This window comes from Canis lupus, chromosome 2 (assembly GCF_011100685.1).
Source record: "Canis lupus familiaris isolate Mischka breed German Shepherd chromosome 2, alternate assembly UU_Cfam_GSD_1.0, whole genome shotgun sequence".
NCBI lineage: Eukaryota > Metazoa > Chordata > Mammalia > Carnivora > Canidae > Canis > Canis lupus.
Window position 1 is genome coordinate 48,028,699 of NC_049223.1, and position 22,930 is coordinate 48,051,628.

A 22,930-nucleotide genomic window follows, 5' to 3' on the forward strand; every position below is an offset into this window, starting at 1 on the left:
TTTTTTGCAGCTGTTGTGACAATCATGTAATTGTTGTGAGGAGGTAAAGCAGCTGCACACCTCTGTGATAAACCATAACTCATATAATTTTTTTATACATTGATTCTTTCATATTTCCCAATATCTATTGAAAGGACACATGAATTACATGTGACAGAAAAATAAAAACAACAAAGCAACTTTTGTTTCTCCATGACCATAATCATGCTTTTGTTTTATCATTATAATTTTACAGTAAATATTTTAGCATGTAGTTCTTTCCCTTACTATCTTTATTGTGTATATAGAAATAATAATATATGATTTGTAGATAGGTTTTTAATTTTGAAAAATTTGGTAATTTTTTTCCTGGAAAGGTAACTTTTATAACCTGCTGTATTGTCCATTTCTCTTTCTTCCTTTAGGTGGGACAATTTTTTAATAAGTTGTGTGGTTAATGATTAATGTATTTTTGGTGTTTATACAAAGAGACTTAATCATCTGTTTTTCTTCCTAGGTTAGTGACTTTGGAAAACAGCCCATGTGTTACACCAGAGTTACTTCGTATATTTCAGAATATGTCCCCACTTCTTGGTATGTGTGAAAGTATAAACACAACATCTCTTTTTTTTTTAATATTTTATTCATGGGAGACAGAAAGAGAGACTGAGAGGCAGAGAAACAGGCAGAGGGAGGAGCAGGCTCCATGCAAGGGAGCCTAATGCAGGACTCGATTTCGGGACTCCAGTATCATGCCCTGGATAACATGCGCTTCCTGAAGGCAGGCGCTAAACCACTGAGCCACCCAGGGATCCCCACAATATCGTTTTTGAATGCAGCCATAATTTGAAGCCTCATAGGTGACTTTAAATTATACCTTCCATTTTTACAGACATCCCTCATATTCACAAATAAGTGTAATAGTATTTTAATAGTTTTTATATGTGTTTCTATGTAACTTTTTAGAACCATTTTTGCCTATTAAAGAGTAAACACTGAATTTACCAAATAATTAAAAACAAAAGAATGTCTTTGGAAAACTAATTCCATATTAAGTTTGAACTTTGCCTGGTAAAATTTCTTGTTTCATAGCAGGTTCTGTAAGGTATTTGAAAGACTGTATATACTATGGTATTTTCTAGTTGTCTTAACAAAATGATTTTATGCTGTCAGTTGCTCAACAAATGTGCTCTGTAATATTTCTGGTTTAGTGAAGGCACCAACAAATGAGGACTATTAAATATTGGCAAATCATATTTATTAAGTATTCTGATGTATAGAGATGTAAAATTGTAAAGCATAATGTTCTTGAAACATCATTTTTGGCATGTGGAACGGGAGACGTAGGCATCACAGTAGGAGTGGGTCCTTAGTCTCTTTTTTGGCCACCTTGGATGAGATCTAATTAGTTAGTTTTTCTTTTTTCCCCAATCTGAACGTATTCTGATGATAATTAATACTAGACAATAAATTATTTTCTGTTTACATATTGCCTACCATTCACAAATATATAATATCTTACATTTAAAAACACATAATAGGGGATCCCTGGGTGGTGCAGCGGTTTAGCGCCTGCCTTTGGCCCAGGGCGCGATCCTGGAGACCCGGGATCAAGTCCCACGTCGGGCTCCCGGTGCATAGAGCCTGCTTCTCCCTCTGCCTGTGTCTCTGCCTCTCTCTCTGTGTGACTATCATAAATAAAAAATAAATAAAAAAATAAAAAATAAATAAAAACACATAATATTTTGTTTATACAGTTGTTTTGTGAGGGATTTTACCAGTGCAGATTAACATTTAAACTCATGGAGTAGTATAAGGATTGTATACAGTGCTGTTTACAGGCCTTTCTGATTCTTTCTCAGTCTGCAAAATACTATCATTTATCTATAAATAAATTCATTTTTTTCCCCATTTACAGTACCCATTCTTTAAGAGTGATCCACGTAACATCTTTAATTCCTTCATTAGAACTTTGTGTCTACTAACTGAATATTTTCAGGAGAGGGCATGTACAGCAATATCTGAAGACTTTTCTGGGAATTTATTTGTAGTGAGCAGTTTTATTAGAGGCAAAATATTACTGAGGTATACTGATACACTGGAAAAGTAGATTTACTCTTTGACAGTATCAACAAATGTGGACTAAAATACTCTTAAAACTGATGAGAAAACATCTCATTTGCTGGATGGCCATAGTGGGTAGGTAATGTAATTAGTCTGTCACATTTTGTCTGAGATTTTCTGTTATTTTACTCCACTCTTCAGAATAGATCTCAAATAATACCAAAGTACCATTTATTTTCTAATAAAGATCCACTTGCCATTTATCATCTAGTGTTCTATAAAATGGTTGAAAAAATTCTCAAAGATGAAGACTGTGACAATAGACCAGTCACTTGTTGCTAGTCTCCTAAAAAAGTTTTATCTGTTTTTTAAGACCTCACAGGGAAAGAAAGTAGAAGATGTCTTTTTCACTTTCCTTAACTCTCTGGGGAAGGCCTTTCTTTTAGTTTTACTGTACCTAACTCGGAGACCAATACAGTACCATTCTGGGAAATCCATATTGCTTCTTTGTATTTGACCTACAAATAGAAACATCACCCAGAGCCATTGTCAACTTTGAACAGGATTCAGCCATTTTCACTTGTGGGTGACTTTATACAGTGATTTCACTTCGCCAGTGTTATTTGACCCCAAATTTAGCATGCCTGACCTTTACAGTATAAGAGGAGAAGGATTGGTAGACAGGAAAAAGAGACTTAAACAAAAAGCATTGACTAACCTTACTAAGGCTTTATGGCATTATTTTGAGTGTAGATTTCAGTAAGCGTTATAGTACAGTTTAACCGTAGAAAGTTCTGTAGTCAGTGCATAGTCTTTACAAATAACTAAGGACTTCTATGTGTTTAGAACAATTTCTGCAGGGATCCCTGGGTGGCTCAGCGGTTTAGTGCCTGCCTTTGGCCCAGGGCATGATCCTGGAGCCCCGGGATTGAGTCCCAAGTCGGGCTTCTGGCATGGAGCCTGCTTCTCCTTCCGCCTGTATCTCTGCCCCTCTCTCTCTTTCTATGTCTATCATGAATAAATAAATGAAATCTTAAAAAAAAAAATAGAACAATTTCTGGTGGGTATGCCCGTGTGGCTCAGTCGTTAAGCATCCTACTCTTGATTTTGGCTTAGGTCATGATATTAGGGTCATGGTGCCTTGCATCTGGCTCTACTTTCAGCGGGGAGTCTATTTGAGATTCCCCCTCTCCCTCTGGCCCTTTCCCTGCTTGTGTGAGCATACACACTTATACACACACTCTCAGATAGATAGATCAATCTTTAAAAAAAAAGGAAGGGTCTCCCACATAGTAAAGATTGTGTTTTGCCGTTATATGTATTACTATTAACTCTTAATATTGCTGCTATTTTAAAAGGAAAAGTAACCACTGTCTCTTTAGGATTTGTTACTTAACTGAATGAAGAACTAGTGAAATTTCATCCTTGTGATAATTGATTTTTGATTTTTTTTAATATTCAAAAATTTAAAACATTTTACAGATAGTAGCAGTGAATATAGGTTGTATGTATGCTATTGAATTAGTTTATTTCTGCTTTTCTCTTCGAAAACATATGTAATTTGTTTTATGCATTATGGTATGTGTATTTGCTTCAATAATAAGAAATTCTGTTTACACAATATATCTGCACATGTTTAGTATGTCTCGACAACAGTGTTACCTTTATTTTTGAGTATGGCAAAACTAATTTTGACATGTAGCATTTTGCATATACATTCTTTTATATGAGGTTTAGAATTCATTTTAAAATATAACCAGAATATTTATTTTAGTCTTTTAAGAATATAGATCAAAATGAATACCTGCTTTACTTATCAATGAAAACATATTCTTTGTCATTATATCTGTGATTTTTAAAAATTCACTTAATGAGTAGCTATTACTTGTTTATAAGTAGAATTAAAGCTATTAGCCGGAATTTTATCAATTTTCATTTAAAATATATAAAACCAACAATATTGAATGTTACTTATGTATTTAAGTTAATGATTTTTAAAATATGTTAATTGTGAATAAATCCAAAGATAAAAATTCACTTTATATCCTTTATCCTAAATGTAAGTAGAATGAGAGGAATTTAAAGTAGAACCAGAACCTATCACTAAAAATAATTCTGATAATTTAGTTCTAAGGGCTTGTTTTTAAAAGCCTTTAAATCTGTTTTATAGTGTTAGTTTACTTAGTATTCTCATTACTTTAAAGAAACATATCTGACTGGTTCTTGTCTATGTTGCTATAAATGTCAAACTAATGTTCCTTGGCCAGTCAAATTTTTTTTGGTGGTACTTTCTATCTAATTTGGAAGGAGCTTTCCTCTACCTGCCTTCATAATGATATAGGCTCTCTTATACATTTTAGGCCTCATATATTAGAGGAATTTGAAATAAAAGGAGAAATTATGATAGTTACATTTCCAAACATAAACATTAAATAGTATAGTTAAACTTAGATTGCTATTGAATCTCTTTAACCTAATTCAGTAATTTGTTCTCTTTGCTCCATTAAAGAAACGTTAAGAAAATAAATGTAACATGAAAGTACAGATTTACAGGAACAAAAGAAGAGAAAAAAAAAAAAGATTTGCAGAGTATAAATTATTAGACAAATAGATGTAAATCATACATGCATACAGCATAATTAGATACTTTGGCCTCAGATATTTGCCTCTGAGTTCATTTACAGCCAGTGAAAGAATAACTTGTTCCCCAAAATTAAGGATTTTCAATCTAAACATTATTGACATTTTGAGCCAGGTAATTTTTGTTTTGAGGGACTGTCCAGTGCATTGTATGAAGGTTAGTAGTCTCCTTAACCTCAACCCACTAGATGCCATTTCTAACAACCAGTTTCCAGACATTGCCAGATGTCTTCTAGGTGGCAGGAGCCCCTGGTTGAGAGCATTTGATTTAAATTATTGACAGGGTCTGAAAGTAAATACAGATCTCTTGCATCTTGAAATACAGCTTCTTCTGATACTAGACCAGATCATATTCTTCACAGACTCACTACAAATTTGTGGATATAATGAACAACATTCACTCTATTTGTCTTTTAAGATTTTATTTATTTATTCATGAGAGAGAGGGAGAGAGAGAGAGAGAGGCAGAGACACAGGCAGAAGGAGAAGCAAGCTCCATGCAGGGAGCCTGATAAGGGATTCAATCCCGGGACTCCAGGATCACGCCCCGGACTGAAGGCAGGTGCTAAACTGCTGAGCCACCCAGGGATCCCTCACTATACTTTAAACTAGGCATGATAGCATGACCTAGAAAATTTAGTAAAAACTAACTTTGCCATGATGGAAGCATGGAAAACTATGACATGACCTAGTCACTTGAGTATTTGCTTGTGTAGATGGATCCAGTAATAGTTTATAAAGTTTTTGCAAAAAGAGATGGACACTGGTTTTTGAAACCAATCCTTAAATCCTGTTTCCTTCATTATAATCTTGATAAAATTTTAGAAGGCAGTGATTTAGAAATTACATTCCCTGACATGCCTGGAATGTAGCCATTTTAAGTTCTCACTTAAATAGACCTTTCTGTTTTACTTATCACAGTCATTGCCATGCTGCTCTTCAGTGTGTTGGTCTGCTAAAGAGTGTGCACAAGTCCAAACTTGACTGAACATTCTCCTTGAGAAAAAGACCATGTGAATTTTTCATTAGAATAACCTTATCCAATATAAAGGCCTATTCCTTTATTCTGAGATTTCATCTTCTCATGTGAAAAATATTTAGATGATAATCTTCATTATTTCTTTTTATGTTTCATTAGCACAGTTACAAGTTGATCCATCCCTATCCTTCCACAGTTTTCATTTTCAACTACTCTGTTGAATCCTAAGGTATATCTATGCTTTTGAAAGACATTTTGAGCTGGGAGTAAGATTGTCATTTTTCTTGTAAAAATGTATAGAGAATTCTCATCTGAATGGAATGTCTTCTCACTGTGCTAGGACAGGAATTAATTAAGAGCCAGAACCTAGGACAGTATTTTGTCAGGAAAAAAAAAAACTTTTTTAATGTGTCTATTGCAAATGAAGAGAGTTTTGAAATTTGAAAAGAATGGCACGTTTTAGATATATATTTTTGGGGGTCATTTTTTGATCTGTACATTGTACACATAAGATCTGTATTCTGTTGTGTTCTATGTGATAAAACATGTAAAATAAGACTGATCATTTGGGCATATACAATTTTAATAAAATAGCTTTCTCTTTTGTACTAGAATAGTTAAACACAGTATCCTTTTCCTATGCTATTCTGGTAGTTACCTTTTTCAGAATATTTTTTGTATGTAAGTTCTTATAAGGGAACAGATTAGAAGATGACTGTAAGGACTAAGAATTATCTAAACACAAGATTACAAATTTTTGGAGTGTCATAGGACTCTTTTCATAAGTAGGGTTGCACATTTGATACCCAGTACTCCGTAAATGCTTACTGAGTGAACCATTTAAGTACATGTGAAAATATGATAAAATGATATATTTGAAAAATATGATAATATGATAAAATGTCATTTACCATGCCGGCACTAGCAATGTAGTTTGAAGTGAAAGTTTGGTTCATACAGTTATATACTCTTTTCTGATAGGAAAAAAGTATCTGGGAGCTTAATACTTCTTTTCTAAATAATTTTAACTAATGGCAGGTAAATGGGAAAGGACTCAGTGAGAGGTTGATGTCAATTTTTGGATAGCTATATATATCCCAGTAGTCTGAAAAGCACTCAGAAGAGGTTTATAAAGAAGGATATATAACTTAGTTTTAAATAAATTGCTCTGTTTAAACTGATTTTGAATACTGAATTAACCTGTCCTTTTTAAAATAAATTCATTGGCAGAACTAAGTTCAGAAAATCTCAGAACCTGCTTTAAGATCATCAATGGTTATATCTTTTTATCATCAACAGAATTTCTACAGGTATGGTGTAGTAGTTTTTACATTGTAAAAATTTATGTAGATCTTCTTCTGATTGTATCTCATTTGAAATCAAGTGATCCCTTTTGAAAATTTTAAAATTTTAAATATTGATTTATAATTTTAAGGAATAAAGTAAGGAGAAAAAACTTAATAAGCACTGTAGGGAAGATGTGTTGCAGTTCCATGAACTGTTATTTAACACAGAAATTATCCTTGTATTTCTGTAAAAGTCAGTATTGCAGTAAACTGTATTTTTTCTAAGCTTTTTCTAAGAGTCCTAATTGAAACTTTATGTGCTTAGACTTTAAGTATATAATTTTCAAATAGATTGAGTTCCAAATTTAATTTTTGCCTATTTTGATACTGCAAATATATTTATATGTATATTTTGACTTTTGATTAAATTTCAGACATATGCAGTGGGTCTCTGTCAGTCCTTCTGTGAGCTGCTAAAGGAAATTACTACAGAAGGTCAAGTTCAAGTGCTCAAGGTATTGTCATGTTTTAAATGAATATTGTTGTAAGTATTCCATCTATATTTTGCAAAATTGGACTTTCATTTGGGTTTGGATGATTAGCAAGAAGGAGAAGCATACTTCTAAACAGTTATTTTCTTTAAGCGGTAATCATTTGCTCTAAGACCTCTGGAGGCAGAGGTCTCAAATTTGAATGTGTATACAGATCTCCTGAGGATGTTGTTAAAATGTGGATTCCACATTTCTGGCAAGGTCCCTGCTGAAGAGATCCTAATGAAGGTACATCCCTCCTTCCCTCCATACTGAGACCCCACTTAAAAGCAAGGCTTTAAAGATGTTTACTAATTGTCCAAAGTCTGGTGGCATGTGATACTTTTCACTCCTTCAGTTGGTTGGCCTGCTTTTGGGATGAAATTTTATTATAATTTGGTACTTCTAATCTGTGTTGGCCTCATAGTTATGTTATGAAGCTTGTATAAATTGTGTATAATTTATAACCAGTATCATATCATTATGTTGTATACTTGAAAATAATACAGTGTTATATATCAGTTATACCTCAATTAAAAACTTTACAAAGCTTTGAGTTAATCTTCATGCATTATATCTTTACAGATTAAAGATCTACATTATATACTGTATGTAATTGTTTAGAATTAAGAACAGGCTCTGAGTTGTATATGTTCATCTATGTATTAAAGATTAAATAGTATCAATTATATATTTATAAACATAAGCATTTATAAATAGTGAAATATATCTTTACATGTACATGCTTGTGTGTATACATTTATACATATATGCTCTACGTTTGTTCTTTGCAAGAAGATGTAGCTGTTAAAACTATCACCCCTTCCTCCTCTCTCTCACACCCCCAGTTTTCCTAATTTTTCAGTTGTGTTCTACATCAGATATGGTCAGATTCGCGAGATGGTGAAATGTTATTTATCATAACAAAGTAGCATTTATTGTATGAAAGCCGTGACATTTCTTTAGACCCTAAAAGCTGTGAACTCCTCCCAATGAAACAAAAAAGTCTTTGCCCAAAGAGGTTCATTGTAAGAAATGTACAGTTGACCCTTGAGCAACAAGAAGGTTAGAGCTGGAGACTTGCACGTTGAAAATCCAGGTTTAATTTCTGACTCCCCATAAACTTAACTACCAATATTCTGCTGTTGACTGAAATCTTAAAAATAACATGATGTCAATTAACATATCTTTTAAGTTATATGCATTATATACTGTATTCTTTTAATAAAGTAAGCTAGAGAAAATAAAATATTAACAAAATCATGAGATAAAATGAAAAAACTCGTGAGAAAATATATTTATAGCACTGTACTATATTGAAAAAAGGTCTGCATATAAGTGCACCTGTGCAATTCAGACCCTTTTTCAAGGGTCAACTTTATGGAACTATTAATCACAATTATTTTAATAATCCACAGTATATTTGGGAGACTAAAGGTTAAAAATTTGTGCAGATGGTAAAATCTTCTTTTGTATTAACCACTATACATCTAATAAGAGTAATCACTAGTTTGAGCTTATTCAAGCATTATATTTAACGTGTTGTTCTTCACACATTTATTGTACACATGCACACAAAAGACTCCAGATATCCATATTAAAATGCTTGCTAATTTGAATTTCAAATTGGTTGCATTGGGTATCTTTGGTGATTATTCATTTATTCACTATATAGGTTATGGGTCAGCAAACTTTTGCTGTAAAGGACCAGGAAGTAAATGTGTTAGGCTTTGTGGGCCATACAGTTTTTGTCTCAGCAGCTATTTGTATCTGCTATTGTAGAACTGAAAGCAGTTATAGATGATATGTAAATGGATAAGTATGGCTATATTCCAGTAATACCTTATTTACAGAATTATGGCATGGGCGTAGTTTGCCAACCCCTGTATTGGTATTCAGTTTTCAGTTATAAAGTGATCAGGCTGGGAGGCCCCTCTCGATAAGGACTTAGTGTGTTTCCTGGGGCTACCATAACAAAGTACCACAACTCGGATGGCTTAAAACCACAGAAATTAATTTATGATACTTAAAGTAACTAATTTTGTCACAGTGTACTGGACACTAGAAGTCCAAAATGAAGATGTTGGCGAGACCACGCTCTCTCTGAAAATGCTGGGGGACAGCTTGCCCCATGCCTTTGTCTTAGCTTCTGGTGATTGCCAGCAAGCTCTGGCTTCCTTGGCATATACATGTATCACTTCAAAACAGCAGTGATTGAAGCTGTAGCTAATAGTGTTAGGTGAGAAGTGTAGGAAACTGGTATATGTATGACCTTAGTGTTGTCAGTTATAAAGGGGCCAAGGTTAGAGCTGCCTGATTGTTACCTGTCACTCTTGAGGTAGAGGTACATTGCAAGATGATATTTGTACTTTTCACAGAGTTTAGGGCATGAATATTACTCATCTCACTATTCATTCTTAAATGAGTTACACATTACTGGTGTTAAAGTTGATACTTAAGATTCTTGATTCACTTTTATATTAGAACAATGTCTTCAGGCTTTAAGTCTGTTCTTACAATATAGAAAGTCTTTTAACAGGAGTTGAAATAAAAAGGTCTTTGGTTAATTCGGATTTTTCCCAGAAAGTCCATTTATCAAACCCAATACTTCACTCAACTGTCTGATTTTTGCTCTTCTGTACTTGAAATCAAATAGAAACTTTAAACCAAGATAACATTGTAAACTAAAAATAGGGCACATAGAGTAAAATACGGCAAAACTCTGATTTTAGTTTCATAAATTCTTTAGTTTCTTTTTTAGTGTAGGAGTTAAAGCGTGAGAATGTAAGCCCCAGTTAGGAAAGAAGCATGTGGTCTCTGAAGGAGTAATTAGAGAAATCTGTGGCTTGTAGAGACCCTGGATGCTTGAGGCCTGGTCTACTGCCACATGTCTGTCCTCACCCCCACTGTTTTCACAGTATTCTTTAAACCGCAGAGATTACAAGTAACATTGGTCATGTTTGCAAAAATGTTCCTGTGAATTTTTAATGCATTTATGCCCTTACCAAACTGATGTAGTGGCAATATATAATTTTACTGAAGAACTTCATCTATCTTATATAATCCTGGCTTCATTTTTTGTCTTGATGATCATTTCTTTTCTGAAGTAGATAAGGAGTCAACGCTATATGGCCTTATTTCTAACTGATGAAAAAAGTAACTGCCTATGTGGGATTGATAGAAATTTGAGAGGAATTGCCATGTCATTTTAATGTTGTCTTTATAGGTGTGTGTGTGTGTGTGTGTGTGTGTGTGTGTGTGTGTGTGTCTGTCTTCTCCTTTAGCTTTTCTATGGTTCTGACTTCAATTAATTATGTCTTCTCTTTCCTCTGAATGCATACAATGTAAGTGTTTTGACAGCAAGGGGATCCATAGTTCTTATGTGAGGGATTGCACGTTGATTATCCCTATATCCAGTAGAAATGCCAACAGGAGCATACTAACTGCCCATTTCCAATGTTATTCTCCTATTAACCTGCATTGGTTTGCACATACAGCTCTGCTACTTACACAGTTCTTGAGTATATTCTGGGCTTAAATTCTCTCATTTGTTATATAAGGGGTTGTGCCACATGAAATTTTAATAATTTGTAACTATACATTATCTGAAATCCTCTGTGTTAAATTTTAATGTATATATTCTAAGTGATTAAGAAAGGAGGTTGTTGCTTATGTTTAAACATCTCCCAGAAAAAAATTTGAATTGGAAGTGTTTTTTTCCTCTCCTACTTTTGTAGTATTTTTAGTAACTACTGAAAGACAAATTCTTCTGAGCCATATGAAATGGGCATTGTGAAATGAATTTGAAAAACGAAGCAGGCTTTTTAGGATATGCCCCAAGGAGAATGTTTACTTTCTTTTTACAATTTATTTTTGATTATATTATTGCAAAATAATATAATTAGAGGAGAAATAACATTATGGTAACATTATAGCATAGACTGAAGTGAAAGTGCCAGTATTGACTCTGCTGCCTCACAGCTGTGTACAGTGAGCAGATTAATCTCTGCTCTTCACTTTCTGTCTATAAAATGGGGATGATAACTTTGCCTGTATAACAATAACCTTATATCAATGCCTATTGTGTAATCAGGTAATACTAGGTGTTGCCTCTTTTTACCTAGTTGTATAATTAAATAGTTGTCTAATTACATAATTTCAGGGCAAAATAGGCGACTGTATTCGTAAGCCATGTAATTTATTAGGTTGTTAAGATTTTTGGCTGTAAGAAGAAAACAGAACAAACCAAGCTATCTACCTCTCCTTTGGACCATTTCTTCTAAATAAATGTTTATGTAAAATAAAGAATACATTAATTAAAATTTCAAACTAAGCAGGCAATTGACACAATGAGAGAGCTTTATTTTTTCTCAGGAATTATATATCTCAACTCGCCCTTTAAAATTAATTGTATTTAATTCCTTCTTTCTATATTGTAACACAGTCTTCTAAAAATTTTTTATTATGGAAATTTCCTAATTTACATAATGTATAACACTACCCTGAAAATTTTACTGGAAAAAAATCTTTTTGCTTCACCTTTTCCCTTTGAGGTGAAAGATGATATTATTGTTTCCTAATTGTACCTAGTAATTTTGTATTTGAAAATTCAGCACAAATCATTTATCGTGCAAGTATATATTAAAATATTTGTATCATTTAACATGACTAAATCAGTTTCTCTCTATGCCAACAGGAATTGATTGATAGGTTATTAAAAATTGGCCATCTAATAACATTTAACACTATTTTTATGTAGACATCGCTGTAGCTAAGCCTGTATGTTTTATATGAAATCTCAGAAACTGAATTTTATTATTTAATTGATGATAAATACTAGAAATATGCTAATTATCATGAATAAGTTATTTACATTTTTAAAATGAGAGAATATTCTAGAACAGTGGTCCTTTTATACCTGTACCTGAATGCTAAGAGAACTCTTAAAATTTTTGTCATTTTCCTATTCTCAGAGTTCCAGTAAGGGTATACTAAGAGTTTTTAATATTAGCTCAATTATTTTCATTTTTAATACCTCTCAGATACGGTTTCTTAATATAGTAATCCATATAACATTTTTAATATTATTTTTGGCTAAATGTCACTGTTCCACTTGTTTCTGACAGTATCTGGAAGTAACTGCTTTGTTCTTTGAAGCAGAAAATTATAAAGTTATGAAAATCAGATAGAAAGACAAGAATGCCTGCTTTTGGAACAAATAGTTAAGAGCAGAAATAGGCTTTATTATATTTTGTGAGTCAGAACAAGTTATCTAGGTGAATACAATTATATTCTAAAAATACTAGAATTTGAATTGTTAACATCTCTTTAATTTGAAGTTTTTCTGTATGTATACATACCACTTTGAGTTTTGAAATTCTCTTATCATAGTCTTATCAAGCAGTAATGAGCCAGATTGCTTTCATTCACTATGGTAAGACTTATTTAAGGTGGCACAAATATTTTTAAGGTATAATTTATTCCATAATAATAATAGTAATAGCTAATGCTAGAATTTACTATATGCTACACATTTCCAAGCACGTAACAGAGTTCATTCAATCCTCACATAAACTTATGATGATAGTACTGTTCTTTTCCCCATTTTACAGATAAGAAATTAAATCATAAAGAGGTTAATACCTTGTCCAAGGTCACATACCTAGAAAGTATTGGAGCCATGTTAGAAACGTAGGCATTCTGAATTCAGGCTCCATGCTATTTACCACTCTATTTGCAGTGTAAGCCTAATACAAGAAAATGATTTGAGTACAAGACACCAGCTAAAAAGCCTGCCTTTTTTCCACAGGGATTTGAAAACATAGTCTGTTCTAAGTATATTTAGAAAAGGGATGGAATAAAACCAAAGTGTAGAACTTTGATTTATAATAGCAAAATACTGATAAAAATAATTACTAATAATTAGATAATTGGAGATATCCCAACTTATTAAACTACACAGAAGAGTACTGTGCAGCTCAAAGAAGAATGAAGATGGCCTCTCTATGTAGTGTTAGAGTGATTCTGAGACTATAAACAAAGACCAGTATCTATAGAGTTTTCTTATATTTAAAGAATGCAACCTACAGAGCAATGGAAAAATAAGCCAAATTAATAAAGATGGTTATCTAGGAAGAAGAAAGAAAAGATAGAAGGTAGATCTTTCAGGATGTGTATCTGCTTTTTACTTTGGTTTTTGGAGCCAAGTAGTTATTTTATATGGTTTAAAATAATAAAGTAAAAGCAGTTCCTAAAGATCATAAAAGAGCTAAGACATTTGAATCTATTATTGTGTTGGTGCCATAGCCATCTGAGAAGAATATTTCAAGTAATTTTAGTACATAGTATTTTACATGTGGATCTGTGGTAAAATACAACATTAGAACAAAAAGAAACACAGGGAAATTGTAAATTGCATCAGCAGTGTTACTGTTATTAGTAATTATTCGTAACACTTAAATATATATGTGGAATGTTATATGTATCAGTTAGAAACAAATTAATGTTATAATCTGAGAGTTTTCAATGTCGGAGAAAGATGGAAATATACAATTAAAATGCTATAATGTTAGTTGGATTTGGTGAATTTGTTATATACTTCCACAAAAAGAAAATAGATATCCTAATGTTGTCTAAATAAAAGACTAGAAGCAATGTCAGTTCAGTGCAGTATATATTGCACAGCATAGATTGTGGTCTGTAAATACTGTTTCCTGCTGGTTATGTCCAGAGTTCAGACAAGAGATACTCAAGACAAACTGGGAGAGATCTTTTGTGCAGACAAGGAATAGAAGGTGGGATGTCAAAAGGTTGCAATTTGAATCAATGTGAAGGAGTTCCCACTTGGCTAATGATGGGACAGTTTGAGGATCAGAATAAAACTAAACTGATTAAAATACATCCAACAAACTAAAATTCCTGAGAATGTAATGATTCCCATCCCAAGAAAAATTAGTTATGATTTAAATTCTATTAATATCTGCAAATTACTTTTAATATTTTGATTAGTTGAAAATTATTTCCTCTGGGAGCTGCTAGACCATGTGGGTGTACATACGTTTCACTCGAAATACATCAAATTGTTTATTAACACTGAAATCATTAGATGAATTTTTCAAAATTTTGTTTAGAGTAGAAAGCAATGGGTTGCTGATCAGAATGTCCAGAAGGATTTTGATTCTACGTTTGCAGGGGAGCTTCCTTCAGTCATGATTTGAAGCTCTGTGACTCTTATGTCAAACTGCTATCCTCGGAAAGTGGACTGTAAAGTATCATGTGTGGAAATAATCACATCTCAAGCATCACAAGGTTCATCATGTCCACAACAAAACCTCATTATTATTAGTGGGACCACGGTTGTACCCATTGGCCAGACATGTAAACTAGGAGTAACCTGTGGTTAACTGTTCACTTGGTCTTCTAGATCTTATCACTTCTACTTTTTTGAATTTTCTTTTCATTCTGTTTTACAACCCCTGCCTCCAAGTCTAATAATAACACTTTCCTACATAATTTTTCAGAAATAACCTCATCTCCCCTAGCTGTGGTTCCTAATCTTTTCAAATACAAAGATTACATTTTAGCCCTGATATATTTGGGTGGGATCCTTTATGCAATAATAACTAAATACACACACACACACACACACAAAGAAAATCATACTGACAGCTGATTTCTATTGAGTGATACATTTAAGTGAATTTATATTCTGTAAGTCATAATGATCTAAGTAGGTGATTGCTTCTCCTTTTCTGCACAAACTTATATAATCTTTGGAGTGAATAGTTTTTTTTTTAGTGTTATTTTTATATGCACTACATTCTTTGCCAGTAGTCTCTGCTCAGTATGTTAAGAGGCATCGACCCATCAGGTATTTCTTTAATTTTCTTGATGAAGTCTCTTCCAGAGCCATGCTAACTCTAACTCCCCAGGCTTATAGCTTCTTCTTGTTCTTAGTGTCTTAACATTTACAATGATGTGCCTTGATGTAGGTTTATTTTAATTGATTGTACTGGACACTATCAGGCCTTTTTAATCTGGAAAATCTTTTTAGACCCTTTAAAGATAATACACTATCTTCTCCTGCAGAGAGAGATGGTTAGTTTCCTAGATATGGAGTTTTGGGAATATCTGGGAATCCTTTTTTTTTTTTTTTTTAAGATTGTATTTATTTATTCATGAGAGACACACAGAGAGAGGTAGAGACACGGGCAGGGGGAGAAGCAAGCTCCTTGCCGGGAGCTTGACGTGGGACTTGATCCCAGGACTCTGGGGTTATGCCCTGAGCCAAAGGCAGACACTTAACCACTGAGCAACCCAGGCACCCTGGAAATATCTCTCTTAAAAAAGACTTTGTTAATCAGTCTTTTAGCTTTTTCCTTACCCTCCTCCCCAAAGAAAGTCCTGATTTCTGTTGGTTTTAATGAGAGATAGGGAGAAGATAGAGGTGCTATAAATCAAGTTGCTTCTCCACCTTGTCCATTGCATCCTTTGATTTTAGCTTTCTGTTACCTGATTAATCAGTTACTTTTTGAATTTTTTCTTTATACCTTCCAGTATTTTATCTCTCATCCCTTGGTCCTTTTAAAATTATGTCCCTTCCCCTTAAAATCCTTATACTGTAATTATAGTACGATATCAGGAGGAAATGAAGTTAAATGTGTGTCTAACAGTCAGCAGATGGTTTTATTTTCCATTTGTAGCTAAAATAGAGACTTTGTGGTGACACGAACTTCTGAGATTCAGTTTACTAGTTATCTACATCTTCCCCATCTTTATTCCAAATCTGTTTTTTTAAATAAGCTTTATTGAGGTTAGATTTAATTATTTTCTGAATTTCATCTCCTGTTGCCTTTAGTCAGGAGCTCTGATAACTTTTATCTTTTAGTAGATAACGTAACATTAGGCCTACTGTAAAAGTTTTTGTACTTTTAAACTTTTCTTTGGACATTCCTTTACCTCTTGCTCAAAATTAGAGAATGCTATCATCCATGGGTATTACTTGCCTACCTTGAGAATGTTTCAAAATGCATGGAGGTATATTTGATGGTGATCATATTTTGAGCATGCTCTTGGCACATAATGAACAGAGACCAGAGATGATAAAAGCCCTTCGGTACATGGAGTAGTCCAGAACAGTAAATCATTGTCCCACTCATAATGTCAGTAATCACCCTTGAGAAACATTGCTACAAGTTCTAACCGGCAACTTGGCTCTGCTTGAAATTAGTACTTGCTCATAACCCTTTCAAATGCTGTGTGTTTTCATTCCTGCTCCTCTTAACAGTGGGGTTGGAGCCATGAAAGATTGCTTCTTGGTCTTCATTGCTGCTTCTGGACTACTGCCTTCATCTCTTCCTAAAAAATAAAACAAAAATAAACAAAAAACATCTCACTCTGCTTTGAATTTCGTTCTCTTTTTGTTACAGAGGGAACCCATCTCATCCTTCAAAATTCTCACCTGTGACAATCAGTGCTTCTGATTGATAACCTATATGATTATATTATAAACTAAATAAGATTATTTCTCGGGACGCCTGGGTGGCTCAGTGGTTGAGTGTCTGCCCTTGGCTTACGGCACGATCCTGGGGTCCTGGGATCAAGTCCTGCATTTGGTTCCCTGCTCCTTCGTGGATCCTAATTCTGCCTATATTTTTGCCTCTGGTTAATAAATAAAATTTTTAAAACTTTAAAGAAAAGATTGTTTCTCAAAAAATAAGCAGTTTGCAGGCAATAAGCTGTTTTTTGTCTATTGATAAACTTAAAGGTAGATTGATTTTTGGACAGTGAGTATAGTTTTTACTAACTTTTCTCTATTAAAAGTTAACACTTTTATAATTAACACACAGTATACTATTAGTTTTATGTGTACAATATAATGATCCAGCAGTTCTATACATACTCAGTTCTCAACATGTTAAGTGTACTCATAATTCCCTTCAACTATTTCACACATCCTCCCACCTACCTCCCATCTGGTAACCACCAGTTCTCTGGTTTTAAGAGGCTGTTCCCCTCCCTCCCTTATGCACACATGAGTGAAATCACATGTTGTTTGTCTTTCTCTAATTTCATTTAGCATTATACCCTTTAGATCCATCTATGTTGTTTAATATGGCAAGATTTCATTCTTTTTATGGCTGAGTAATATTTCATTCTGTGTGTGTATGTGTGTGTGTACACCATAAGTTTTTTTTTTTTTAAGATTTTATTTATGTATTCATGAGAGACAGAGAGAGAGAGGCAGAGTCACAGGCAGAGGGAGAAGCAGGCTCCATGCAGGGAGTTCGACGTGGGACTTGATCCCAGGTCCCCAGGATCACACCCTGGGGTGAAGGCGGTGCTAAACCGCTGAGCCACCTGGGCTGCCCTACACCATAAGTTCTTTATCTTTTCCTATTCTCCACATCTTCACACCAACACTTGTTTCTTGTGTTGTTGATTTTAACTATTCTGATGGGTATGAGATGAAACCTCATTGTAACTTTAATTTGTATATCCCTGATAATGAGTGATGTTGAGCATCTTTTCATGTGTCTGTAGCCTTATGTATGTCTTCTTTGGAAAAATACCTATTCATGTCATCTCATTTTTAATTGGATTGTTATTTTTGTTTTGTTGTTTCTTTTGGTCTTGAGTTGTATAAGTTCTTAAAATATTTTAGATATTAATAGATATTAACCCCTTATCAGATACATTATTTGCAGATATGTTCTTCCATTAAGTGGATTGTCTTGTTGTTGTTGTAGATGGTTTCCTTTGCTGTGCAAAAGCTTTTTATTTTCATGTAGTTCCAGTAGTTGAATTGTGCTTTTATTTCCTTCGCCAACATAGACATATCTCGAAAAGTGTTTCTGCAGCTCATGTCTAAGAGGTTACTGTGTATGTGTTCTTCTAGGAATTTTATGATTTCAGGAATCACGTTTAGGTCTTTAATCCATTTTGAGTTTTTTTTGTGTGTATGGTGTAAGAAAGGGATCCAATTTCTTATATTTGTGTGTAGCTATTGATTTTCCAAACACCATTTGTTGAAGAAATTGTCTTTTTCCCATTGCATATTCTTGCCTCTTTTGTTGAAGATTAATTGGCCATATAATTGGGGGTTTATTTCTGGCCTCTCCTCTTCCACTGATCTCTATGTGTTGTGCCACTACCATACTGTTTTGCTTACTGCAAAAAAGCCAACACTTACGAAATGCCTTTTGTTGGCTCTATTAGTGCAACATTTTGTAAGGGTTATTTGTTTAAAGTATGCAAATGTAATACTGATATTAACAACCTGATACCTGTTATTAAAATGTGACTAATTATAATTCCATGTGAGATGTATATCTGTGTCTGTTATATACTTCGTATCAAATTTTATATCAAATCCATTTTTAATAGATTGTCTTGTAAAAGTATGTCTAGTGCCAGAATATTGAATACCTCATGTGTTTGTGTGTATTCTCAGATTTAGCGTGTGGTATTCAATGCATTGTTTTCTTTACTTGTATTTTGCATGAAGCACTGACTTGCATTATTAAGTGTTACCAGTGAGTCTTTCTGGTTTTTAGGTTGTGGAAAATGCCCTCAAAGTGAACCCAGTATTAGGTCCACAGATGTTTCAACCGATTCTCCCCTGTGTTTTCAGAGGTATTATAGAAGGAGAGGTAAGATTTTCCATAACCTTCTAAGGATAGTAATGGACTGTACGGTTCTACTTTTAATTATTTTCATTCTTCATTGGAAAATTATTTCTTCTTTATTGTTAGATACAAAAAGAAAGCTTTTCTTACTATTGGATTGTTTTAAGGTAAATTAAGTAACTTTCAGGGTAGTTATACAGCTTTGCCTTTTCTTTCTTCACCAACTATAGCTTTTGTTTTTTTTTAATATCTCTCTCACTTACGTGCATGTGTATTCATCTGCAAAGATTTGAAACAGTAGTGGGAAAGAATAGTGCTCATTGTAGCACATATTGAATATATGAAAATACCGGTTATATTCTAAGTCATTCTCTTAAGTAGACCTATGTACCACGTATCGTAGGAGTATTTACAGTGATGTAAATAAATGAGCCATTGATGAATATTTTTTCTGTGTTCCTCTTTTTATCCATATAATATATATATGTAACACATATATTATGTTGTATGACATATATTTAGAGAGTTACCTTTACACCTCAGATAATACTAGCAGTATATCCTAAAGAAATGATTTTGAGGGAGAATGCTATTTTATATTCCTGTTGACTGTTATTATGTCTGTAATTGTTCATAGTCATGTTTGTACTCATACCTTGATATAACTTTGTGTGCTGTATTTTAATTGTACAGAGGTATCCTGTCGTGATGTCAACATATCTTGGAGTTATGGGTCGAGTCCTGCTACAAAACACTAGTTTTTTTTCTTCACTTCTTAATGAGATGGCACATAAATTTAATCAGGAGGTAAGAATCAGTTTACTTGAATTGAAGAAGGTCTTTTTGAATAAGGATTGGAAATAATTGGGGAAATAATAATTATATATAAAACTCTGATATTTAAAATTTTGTATTTTAAAAGTTCAATAACTTACATTGTACCTATAATTTTGAAGGAGAAAAATGACTCTCTGAATGGCAATTGAAATATACACTTGTTCTCTTTTATAATTCGCAAATTTATTGTGTTTAACCATAGAATGGAATTTTGATTCTTTTATGGTTGCAATGTTGTAAAACTCATACTTCAAATGAAACAAAAACTTTATATATAATTATTTACTGGCTTTGTTCCATTCCTTTACTAAACTTGTTCTTAATGTTATGTGATGAGTTTCTGTCATAATTATTATGGGAAATGACTTTTTCAGCAAAAGCTTATTTAAGAAATACTGTAACTGAAACCAGCCACCAGGGATCCCTGGGTGGCGCAGTGGTTTGGCGCCTGCCTTCGGCCCAGGGCGCAATCCTGGAGACCCGGGATCGAATCCCATATCGGGCTCCCGGCGCATGGAGCCTGCTTCTCCCTCTGCCTGTGTCTCTGCCTCTCTGTCTCTCTCTGTGTGACTATCATGAATAAATAAAATCTTTAAAAAAAAAAAAAGAAAAAAAAAAAGAAACCAGCCACCAGAGTAAGTATGGAATAGGTTCTTAAGTGAAGTGGTTACTTAAGACTATACACATTATATTAAAATATAGATTTTATGTATTAAGCCATTAATATTTTAATATTTATAAGATGTAGAAAGGACAAAGTACTTGCATAATGTCTTTAGGATGGAGGCAATTTGTAAAACTTATGATTAGTGAAACAAAACTATTTCCACTTTTAAGGAAACCTAGAACAAGAAAGTGCAAATTTTAGAGTTTGCTTAGTTTTTCTAGGATTAGATTTAGATCTAACCTAATTTGAAACCCTAGCCTTTGTTTAGATGAATAGATAGATAAGATTTACTACCTTCATTAAATTTAACTGTGATGGAATAATATTAAACAAGAGTTTATTCAGTTCAACAAAATTTGTTGAATGATTTTAATAATAACAATATATTTAACAACAATATAAACGTCATGTATTACATTAAATTTTCAGCAACAACCCATTGAGATAATAGTATTTTTATTTCCATCTCACACATGAGAAATCTTGAGGCTATAGAGATTTACTCATTTGTTCAAATTCAGACAGCTAATAAATGATGCAGTTGCTTTATATACTCTAGCAACCTAACTTCAGAGCCTGATATCTCAGTAACCACACAAAACTGCCTCCTGTCCATCTTGGAACAGGCACTTTTACACTATACACTGGAGACACTTGTTTTGACAAGCTTAGAGTAATGTTAAGGGAAAGCACTTAAATATGAGTACTGTGTAGGGATACGTTCAGTGTGCTTTGGGAAGAGAAAATGTATCCACTGTGTTACATTTTTTTTCCATTTTTTTTTTTTACTGTGATAAAATACATATAAAATTTACCTTCAGCGATTTTTAAGTGTATGGCTCAGTGCTATTAAATATATTCATAATGTTGTATGGTCATCAGCACCATGCATCTTTGCATGCATCTTTCAGTCTCATAAAACTTGAACCTGTACATCCATTAAACAAGAACTCCCTAGCCCTTGGCAACCACCATTGCACTTTTTTTTTAAAGATTGACTTATTTATTTGAGAGACAGTGCATGAGCATGAAGAGGGACAGATGGAGAAGCAGACTCCTTGCTGAACAGGGTGCCCTAGGACCCTAAGGTCATGACCTGAGCAAAACCTGACAGTCAAATGTTTAACCAACTGAGCCACCAAGGTGTCCCCACCATTGCACTGTAGTTGTGACTACTTTAAGTACCTCACATAAATGGAGTGGTAAAATATTTATCTTTTTGTGACTTAACTTACAGTCACTGAACATATGTCCTGATGGTTCATCCATGTTGTAATATATATCAGAATTTGAAGCTGAATGATATTCTATTATATGTATCTGTCACATTTTGCTTATCTGTTCATTAGTCAATGGATGTTTGGGTTGTTTCCACATTTTGCCTATTATGAATAAAGCTACTGTGAACTTGGGTATACAAATCTCTAAGTCACTGTTTTCAGTTTTTTTTGGGTAGGTATCCTGAAGTAGATTCACTGGATCGTATATGGTAATTCTATTTTTAATTTTGTGAGGAACCACCATACTATTTTCCACAGCAGCTGTGCCATTTTAAATTCCTACCCACAGTGCACAAGGGTTCAGATTTTACCGTATCCTTGCCAACATTTGTTTTCTGGTGGGTTAAAAAAAAAAAAAAAAAAAAAAATATATATATATATATATACACACACACATATATAATATACACACACACAATATATATACACACACACATATATATATACACATATATAATATATAGTGTTCATCCTCATATGGTGAGGTGGTATCAGTATAGTTTTGATTTCTATTTTCTTAATGATTAGTGGCGTAGAGTGTCTTTTCATGTTTTCTTCTTTGAAGAAATGTCTAATCAAGGTTTTTGCCCTTTATTGAATTAGGTGTTTTGTTTTAGGTTTAGGAATTATTTATGTGTTCTAGATATCAATTCCTTACCAAATAAATGATTTGCAAATATTTTATCCTAGTCTGTGGGGTACCTTTTAAACTCTGTTATTAGCATCTTTCGATGCACAATTTTTTTTAATTTTCAAGAAGTCGAGTTTTTTTCTTTTATTGTCTGTGCCTTGGTACCATATCCAAGAAATCATTGTCAGATCCAATGTCGTGAAGTTTTGTAGTATGTTTCTTTTAATACTGTGCATTAAAAAATCGTGAAAAATTTGCTGAAATGCCTTATGTATGCTTCCTTGTTACCTCAAATAATCATCATTTTAAAAAGATACATGAAAAGCATAGGGCACGTCCACTGGGCTTAGTTTCATATTAAAGAGAAATGATGAACTGTGGCTACTGCTGGCACTGTTGGAGTCCGTTGG

General features: G+C 33.4%; 1 protein-coding gene across 3 annotated transcripts in view; it reads left to right on the forward strand.

The window, feature by feature from the left end:
* IPO11 (importin 11) overlaps nt 1-22,930 on the forward strand; it is a 200,996-nt gene that overhangs the window by 100,985 nt on the left and 77,081 nt on the right. For all 3 annotated transcript variants that reach the window (XR_005355599.1, XM_038530704.1, XM_038530703.1), the window contains exons 22-26: nt 497-573; nt 6,893-6,972; nt 7,383-7,463; nt 19,034-19,129; nt 19,799-19,912. Coding sequence is in view for 2 of the 3 variants with exons in the window: in XM_038530704.1 (XP_038386632.1) it covers nt 497-573; nt 6,893-6,972; nt 7,383-7,463; nt 19,034-19,129; nt 19,799-19,912 (448 nt within the window). In the remaining variant the exon portion in view is untranslated. The remainder of the gene's footprint in view (nt 1-496; nt 574-6,892; nt 6,973-7,382; nt 7,464-19,033; nt 19,130-19,798; nt 19,913-22,930) is intronic.